The sequence below is a fragment of the Sinocyclocheilus rhinocerous genome, unplaced genomic scaffold (assembly GCF_001515625.1).
Source record: "Sinocyclocheilus rhinocerous isolate Xijiao unplaced genomic scaffold, SAMN03320098_v1.1 scaffold591, whole genome shotgun sequence".
Classification (NCBI taxonomy): Eukaryota; Metazoa; Chordata; class Actinopteri; order Cypriniformes; family Cyprinidae; genus Sinocyclocheilus; species Sinocyclocheilus rhinocerous.
The window spans coordinates 3,220,923-3,230,240 of NW_015641476.1; the positions used below are offsets into that span (position 1 = coordinate 3,220,923).

Sequence of the window (9,318 nt, forward strand, 5' to 3'; positions counted from 1 at the left end):
TTTACACTCCCTAAAGCAGCAATGCAAAGGGAAAAAGATGCAATTACAAAAACCATCATGCAAAGTGGAAAGGAACATGTTTCTTGAGCAGTGAGGCAGACTAAATGTTTAAAGAGTCGGTCCTCAAGCCACTTTGTCATTGAGCTCATTAAATTTGCATGGTGTACAGTCACAGGCCAAATACAGTCAGTCAGAGTTCAGGAGTCCCCTTTTCTTTTGATTAACAAGACTATAAACGTGTCCGACAGATTCAGTTTCTGAGAAACTTAATATGTACTCATGCAAAGCACTTCAAGTTTTGTTCTGCTTCCTGATTCTAATTTTATCAGGCAAGGGTTGCAGTGTGCCAAGGCCAGAGCATGATATGTGTGTGTGTGTTTATGTTACTGCCAGATTCTCCCTCCAGTATTCGCTCATCCTTGGCCTGGGCCTCTCGAAGGCAGCAGTGCTTTCTTCAGTCATACAGTTCTTGTCAGGTCAAATCTCAGCCTAAGCCAAGAAATGTATGTGCCAGGGTATAATGAACACATTCTTAACTGCGTTACCTTGATTGGAAAGTCAGTGACACCAGACATTCAAATCGTTATCTTTATAGTTATCGTTCTTATTGTGAATGGACCTTAAGACTTGTTAGTTTTACTACAGGAGTTTAAAGGGCTCACAAACTGCCTTTTTTATTATTCTGTACTGTTCTCTGAGGTCCACTTGTAATGTTATCAAGATGTTTACATCAAAAAACATAATATTTTAGCAGTAATGGGCTATTTTCTGTCCTGTTTTGACCCCCTCATCTCTGTTTGAGTAGGCGTGGCGGATTGTAGACTCGAAGTAAACACCCACTGCTATGATTGGCTAACAGTTGTGTATGTTTGACAGCTACAGCCTTCATGGATGGACGCTGCTGTGATTTAGGTCAAAAACGCATAAAAATTCAGAACATATCAAACGATCTGTAATCACAGAGAAAGCTATAGTGATCACGTAATAAACAGTTACTCACACTTGTGTGGTGCGACATTACTGTCAGATTCAATATAGTCGGCACAGCATCGTCTTTTAATTTCAGTCTTTCAGAAAATCCGGCGTCGAACTGTGCCTTGTTTGTAAACGAATCCGCGGTGAAATAAGTGAACAAACGACCAAACTTTTACTGACGCAGCCTGGAACGTCATTAAAAATAAAGCTAATCCACTCTTTCCTAATGTTGGGATCCGATGGAAGGTTATGCAAAGACTGTGTTTGTCCACAATTTGGCACTGCACAGCATCTTGTTATCTTCGTGGCATTTTATCGTTTGGTTAGACCTGCGTTTGCCTCTCTCGTTACACTACGTGCGTGAATCAGTGGGCGGAGCTTAACAAGCAGTGATGTAGAAGCAGACGTTGATCATCTTCTGCGGAGGCGGGGTTTACCTGCTCTATTACGTCATAGAGCGGCACATTCCACAAGCTATCGTTTTGGCAGATTGGCTTCAATATAAGCTGTTTTTAGACTAATGAGAAAGTTTTGAGGTCTGAAACTTACAGGATGTTTTTATAGTACGATGACCTCTTATATGTCACAAGATCAAGGGAATTTTGATTTCTCAGTTCATGACCACTTTAAGGGATCCAATTTCTGAAGAACTACTGACGGAAGTCAAAGCTCAGATATTCAAGTTTTATATGTGGGAAAGTGTGTGAGAGGGTCATTCCCAACCCATATAAACTCACTGGCCCTGTTTAACATTCTCTACCACTTACACCACTGCCAAGAGAAAGAGAGCCCAAATTTTCTCTTCAAAAGCAGTTTAGCTTTTACTGCTTGGGCCACATGCCAAAAACTGTTAGCTAAACCTTGTGACGTGCACGTCCGCTAGAACGGCAAACTGGGATAGAAATAGTGCTCATTGTTCAGCAGATCCTGCTGGGGAAGTTCAAATTATTATGGAGCGTGCTTGTTGCAGCATTCAAATTTCACTTACCACATTCGTAGAATATCATGCTTGTTCTGTAGACGTGCTCAGAACGGAGTCACCCCTCCAGTCTCACCTCATTTGACTCCCTCTGGGGGACCAAGGGGGTTGGAACAGGTGCATCACTAAATAATGCAGAAAACCCGTGTTTGTATTGGATACAAACTCATCCAAAACATGTTCCTTGAGGAATTGAATTGCTTTGCCAAAATGTTCCAGAACTCCAGATGTGCTCATTCCCGGACAGGAGCCATCCCACCACAGGACAAGCTGGACTTCATTGGCATAGGCAATTCGGTGTCACATTCCTCGCGCACCCTCCCTCCCAAAGCAGAGAACAGACACTTGAGTTCTTTCCTGAGTTACAACCCTTAAGGGGCCCACTCAGATGCCGTTAACTGGGGGGTTTATTGGTCAGTCATTGCATACCGTATGGTATTTCACTCAAATGAGAAGTAAGAATTTTGAAGGCTGGGGGTCTGCATCAGGCCAGTTATGAATGATGAGTTTGTAATGGATTGTTTCCACTTAGCCATTGGATAAACATTTTGTGCCACATGAGAATATGAGCAGTCTTCATCAGGCCTTGTCACTTCAAGCACACTCTGGAGTGCTGACAAATAATGCTGAATGAAAACATATGCCATTAACCAGAATTTACTTGAAAATTACATTCTAAGTCTGTTGTCTGTCTGCCTATCTATGTACTGTAAATCAGCTATTAAATAAATTTAAATCAAGCCATCTAGTAATTAAAATGGTCAAGTTCTATACTGAAAAGCCAATTGGCATGCAGCAGTTAAAACATGCTGTGCTTTGTGGTGGCTAAGACACAAAAACACCGCCTTGCTTCAGTTCACACATTCAAACAACACATTTTATCAGCACAAACCATGCATAGAAATTATCATGTTATTATTATGTTAAATGATATTATTGTTAAATTATCTGATCTGTGGCCATATTACAGAGATAATCTAACTGAAGAATCATATCTGTTTAGTAACCATAGTGATTTCAGGATCTCATTTAGGACAAAAGATTTCCTCCTCCTTTGGAAGGATTTGCTCATATGCCCCATAGGAATGTGTGTGTGTGTTTTTTTTAAATAATGCTTATATAACAACCAAAACAACTGAGTTAGGCCCCAAGCCAAATGCTTAGAGTAAGATGTTCACATAACAGATAAAATGAGAATGAAGTCTTAAAAATACCTTTTAAATACATGACCTGATACAAGCAAGCTTCTGCTCCTTGTTCTAGACCTCTAGCCTCCTTATTCAATAGACATTTTATGTGGAATATCTTTAGACATTTGGCATTATAGAACATATTATGTATTCTTTTTTTATACAACAACTTTGAATGGAAAGTTCGATATGGATGTTTGGACCATGTGAGTATCACTTTATACTACAATGTCCATAGCACACACATTGCATTGACATAATTACAGAGTTAAAATAACTAATAATTACAATGGGTAAGCTTCTCCAGAAAAAAATTATAATAATATTTTAATTCACCAAAAAAATTAAATTCTGTCATCATTAACTCTCTTAAACTCTTAAATCTCATGTTGTTCCAAAACTGCATGACTTACGTTCTTTTGAGGTAACAAAAGTGAACTATTATATTTGGCTATTTAATATGCAGCAATTAACGTTTTCATAAACATTGTTTTAAAGCACGGCATTGCTGCCATCTCCTGGAAAACTGCCTACAGTGCAACATTGATAGCTTGTGATCTTGTAAAACAGAAACACTGCAACAGCACAAAGCAACTGCATTTAACAAAACATGAGCCTACTCCTACTACTACTGCTAATGATAATTATAACAAATAAAAATGTGATTACTTCAGATTTGATGTTATTAATTTAAAAAGCTTACATTAGTAATTAACAGTACTTTACAAGTAAACGTTTTTGCTTTGTTATTTAGTGCAGAGGACTTTTAATTTGAAATAAAACGTGTCGTGTAACGGTTTTCCCGGATGTGAGTGCGTCAGTCAGCTATTTAATACATAAATTGTCACTACGAGCCGAAAATATTGGATTGAGTGCCGCTGCTGTATTATAAAACATTTATTTGTTGATATTTGTGAAGTCATTTAAGCAGCTTCGATTGATTAGACCAATAAAACGCTTTGGATATTGATCGAGATGTGCGCGGTTACTGTACGATGTGATTTGTTTGCAGAATGATTAGTTAACGGTACAGTCAGTCGTGCTCTCCGCACACAACAAGCGGTTAACATTCGGTCAGTTTCAAGGCTCTTATTTGTTCGGTGCTCTATTGCAAGTTAATTACTACATCTAGAGATTGGTTTACCCACGGGATGAGAGCGTGATGAGAGATTTATGTTACTGAGACGCCCTCTCCGCTCTCAGGCTACAGATACAGTAAATTTAGTAAAGAATGAGTAAAGAGCTAACGTTAGCCGTCACTCAGAGCTGTTGTGTTGGTGCTGTGGATGAGGCTCAAAGATGTGTCAGGTTAGTGGTAGTTTTCGTGTAAAGAAAAGGCAGTGCAGGTAATGTCGGCTCAGATGTGGCGGATCAGCCCGGATTCCTGACATCAGTAACTGAGCAGGTGAGTTTTATGGTTTACCATGAGCTGGTTATAGTGGACCAGTGACCAATAAAGATATCTGAGAGAGAGAGAGAGAAGATGACAACACAGCTGCACTAGCTGCAAAAAGTGTGTTAGCCATTCACAATGTAAGGTGTTAAACATGGTTTTATGTTTACATTACATTTACGTTTATTTAGGGGATTTTAATTATTTGTTATATATGTTGTTTTTTTATTGTTTCTTTTTATTATTTATCTATGTTAATGCTTTGGCAACACTGTTACACTGTCATGCTAATGAAGCTTAAATGAATTGAAAAAAATTGAGAGAGTATAAAACACATGTCCCAAATTTCTAAATTTATAATGTTTGTATTTATGCGGTTTAATGTATTTTTGAAAAGCTTTGAAACATTGTTCTACAAAAACTTTGTTTGTATGTCTCTAAAAATTACAAGTAGGGTAGCCATAACAATATAAATAATCATTAAAGGGGACATCGGATGCCTATTTTCCACAAGTTGGTGTGATTCTTTAGGGTCTTCATGAAATGTCTGTAACATACTTTGGTTAAAATTCCTCAGTGGTCTTGTAAAACAACACCCTTTTTACCTTGTCAAAAACGGTTCTGTTCACAGCGACCCGTTTCGGTGCATGTCTCTTTCAATGCTGATCTCTTCTGTGGCACATGTGGACACAAGACAAATGAATAGACTCTGTTTATGGCTCGGAGGTGGTCTTATTCAAATAGCTCGGATAGCTGTCTACTAGAAACTGGCTTGCAAATTGAAACAGCTCACTGGATGACACCGTTTCAGACTTTAGACACCTCGTAACAAATTGGTTGTGTGTTTTCGTTTCAGCTTTTCTGAGTTGGCAGCCACGCCAGAAACCTAACTAAATACAAAGAAAAAAAAAAAAAGGGCTGAAAAAAAGTTACATTTTCATCCGATGTCCCGTTTAAAAAAAAAAAATTAGAAATAAATCTAATTGTTATAAAAAAACAAAGCATTTTCAATAAATTTTGTGTGAAATAATTAAAAATACAATAATTCGGAACTCCGTTTTAAACATTGTGAAATTATTTTAAAATGTATAGATAATTCTGTCAAAGCTGTATGACTTTCTTCTTTCCTTCTATATTTTTAAGGATGTCGGTAACCAAACCAAACCCCCCCCCAAAAAAAAATGCAACATTTCTCAAAATATCTTTTACTATCTACCACAGAAGAAACAAAGCCATACATGTTTGGACAACTTGAGGGTGATTAAAAGATGACAGAATTACTTTTGGGTGAACTATCCCTTTAAAGCAGTAAGTCTGCAGAGTCTTATCAAACCTGTAATATTTTAAAAATAAACATTCTGCACTGTTTTAATGGCAGGAGTGACAGAAGGAGGCTCCCCTCTCATGGATGTCTGCAGTAAGAACTCCAATCGCACAGCCCCAGTGAGCGAGGGGGTACCCAGGAGAGCTGATGTGCCCCTGTGCTCTCGGACCAATGGTTGGAGCTGGCCCCCGCACCCTTTCCAGCTCCTGGCCTGGATGCTTTATCTCTACTTTGCTGTCACTGGCTTTGGTGTATTTGTGCCTCTGATCCCCACACACTGGATCCCAGCCGGATATATTGTATCCTTGTTTTGCAGTTTGTCATATGGCCTGCATGAAGCTATTCCTGCGCACATCAGCTCTTATTAATATGCATATGTTACCCTGTAGCAGCCATTGGAAGTTGGATCTTTGTGCAGCTCTGTGTGAACTATATACAGCATGTCTGCTTTAAATTGTTGAGAGACTCACTTTTTTGAGTAATTATCAGTCTTTAACTCAGAGCTCAGTTTACAGGCATTACATTTGTCTGTCACCTCTTCATGCACCTGATGGCCGTCTCCATCGACCCTGCAGATTATAATGTCAGAGCTAAGAGTTATAAGGGACCCATGCCGGTGTTTGACCGCACCAAACATGCACACGTCATTGAGAACTGTCACTGCTACCTCTGTGAAGTAGATGTGTAAGTACAGGCGTGATGCTGTCTATTTGTACAGATTCTTTATTCAGATTTCTGTAACCCTCTGTAACTGTAGTAAAACGACTGTAATGCACACCCACTACATTTTATTAAATCCTATTGTTTTTATTAAAATGCTGCAATGGCAATATCATAAGAACAAGTGGCTGAATCTTACAATCATTGACATCCAAGTCTTGAATTGGAAATTACTAAGCTACTGCAGCACTTTCTAATGCTGACTGTAATACATAGTTAATTGGACAACTTTTTTGAAGTTTCAGGTGCAACTTGACAATAACTGACAGTAGTGCTGGGCGATATACCGGTTCAAATGGTAAACCTGTTCTAATTATGCAACCGGTATGAATTAAAAAAACAAACGGCATACCGGTATAAGTGCCTAAGCAATGTACTGTGTTACGCAGATATATTTGCATACCGCGGAATACACTATATAGCAAAATCTCTAATGATAGACACTTTATTCTGCAGTAACGATATATACCGGCATACTGCCAAGCTCTACTTCCATAGTATGAAAAAATACTGTGGGAGTCAATGGAGACCAGAAACTTTTTGGTTACGAACATTCTTCAAAATATCTTCTTTTGTGTTGAGAAGAACAAAGAAATTCATGCAGGTTTATAGCAACTTGAGGGTGAGTGAATGTTTTTTTGGGTGAACTATTCCTTTAAGACCTCACATAATACCAGGGTCTCAAATAGCCTACTACTACACATGCCTTGTCTTTAGTTATTAACGATCATTTAAGACCCAAATGAATAAGTTTATGAGGATACTCACAAAGACGGGCATTTTGACACATAACTATGTGTATTTGGATGTTCAAGCACAAGGTGTGAGAAAGAGCTCAACTTTTAGTCAGGCTGTACACGCAGCTGCTTTAAGCCTGAGGTGTGCACCGCTCGTATCAGGCTTGGAAACCCTGATAACACACACACATTTACCAAAATGAATTCTCCCCCACTGCTTAATGTGCATGAATGATTTAAAATTGAGAACTGTCACTGCTACCTCTGTGAAGTAGATGTGTAAGTACAGGCGTGATGCTGTCTATTTGTACAGATTCTTTATTCAGATTTCTGTAACCCTCTGTAACTGTAGTAAAACGACTGTAATGCACACCCACTACATTTTATTAAATCCTATTGTTTTTATTAAAATGCTGCAATGGCAATATCATAAGAACAAGTGGCTGAATCTTACAATCATTGACATCCAAGTCTTGAATTGGAAATTACTAAGCTACTGCAGCACTTTCTAATGCTGACTGTAATACATAGTTAATTGGACAACTTTTTTGAAGTTTCAGGTGCAACTTGACAATAACTGACAGTAGTGCTGGGCGATATACCGGTTCAAATGGTAAACCTGTTCTAATTATGCAACCGGTATGAATTAAAAAAACAAACGGCATACCGGTATAAGTGCCTAAGCAATGTACTGTGTTACGCAGATATATTTGCATACCGCGGAATACACTATATAGCAAAATCTCTAATGATAGACACTTTATTCTGCAGTAACGATATATACCGGCATACTGCCAAGCTCTACTTCCATAGTATGAAAAAATACTGTGGGAGTCAATGGAGACCAGAAACTTTTTGGTTACGAACATTCTTCAAAATATCTTCTTTTGTGTTGAGAAGAACAAAGAAATTCATGCAGGTTTATAGCAACTTGAGGGTGAGTGAATGTTTTTTTGGGTGAACTATTCCTTTAAGACCTCACATAATACCAGGGTCTCAAATAGCCTACTACTACACATGCCTTGTCTTTAGTTATTAACGATCATTTAAGACCCAAATGAATAAGTTTATGAGGATACTCACAAAGACGGGCATTTTGACACATAACTATGTGTATTTGGATGTTCAAGCACAAGGTGTGAGAAAGAGCTCAACTTTTAGTCAGGCTGTACACGCAGCTGCTTTAAGCCTGAGGTGTGCACCGCTCGTATCAGGCTTGGAAACCCTGATAACACACACACATTTACCAAAATGAATTCTCCCCCACTGCTTAATGTGCATGAATGATTCAAAATGCAAAAAATGATAAAAAATTGGTTTTAAACCGGAGTGCTTACAAAAGAGTTTAAATGACCGCACAACAAGATTGACATATTTCAAGCGGGTTATCGCCCACCCCTTAAGCGAATATATAGTTTCTTCAGACACAAAAAGCAATATACGTCAGTCAAGTGCAACTAACTTGAATAATAATTTATTATGTAGTGCTGGGCGATATACCGGTTCAAATGGTAAACCTGTTCTAATTATGCAACCGGTATGAATTAAAAAAACAAACGGCATACCGGTATAAGTGCCTAAGCAATGTACTGTGTTACGCAGATATACACTATATAGCAAAATCTCTAACGATAGACACTTTATTCTGCAGTAACGATATATACCGGCATACTGCCCAGCTCTACTTCCATAGTATGAAAAAATACTGCGGGAGTCAATGGAGACCAGAAACTTTTTGGTTACGAACATTCTTCAAAATATCTTCTTTTGTGTTGAGAAGAACAAAGAAATTCATGCAGGTTTATAGCAACTTGAGGGTGAGTGAATGTTTTTTTGGGTGAACTATTCCTTTAAGACCTCACATAATACCAGGGTCTCAAATAGCCTACTACTACACATGCCTTGTCTTTAGTTATTAACGATCATTTAAGACCCAAATGAATAAGTTTATGAGGATACTCACAAAGACGGGCATTTTGACACATAACTATGTGTATTTG

At 38.3% G+C, this 9,318-nt stretch overlaps 1 protein-coding gene across 1 annotated transcript in view; it reads left to right on the plus strand.

The window, feature by feature from the left end:
• Positions 1 to 3,966: 3,966 nt before the first annotated feature.
• LOC107755028 (probable palmitoyltransferase ZDHHC1) overlaps positions 3,967 to 9,318 on the plus strand; it is a 20,303-nt gene continuing 14,951 nt past the window's right edge. Inside the window, exons 1-3 of the mRNA XM_016571667.1 lie at positions 3,967 to 4,549; positions 5,916 to 6,160; positions 6,370 to 6,545. Of these exons, the coding sequence (XP_016427153.1) occupies positions 5,942 to 6,160; positions 6,370 to 6,545 (395 nt within the window). The 5' untranslated portion in view covers positions 3,967 to 4,549; positions 5,916 to 5,941. The remainder of the gene's footprint in view (positions 4,550 to 5,915; positions 6,161 to 6,369; positions 6,546 to 9,318) is intronic.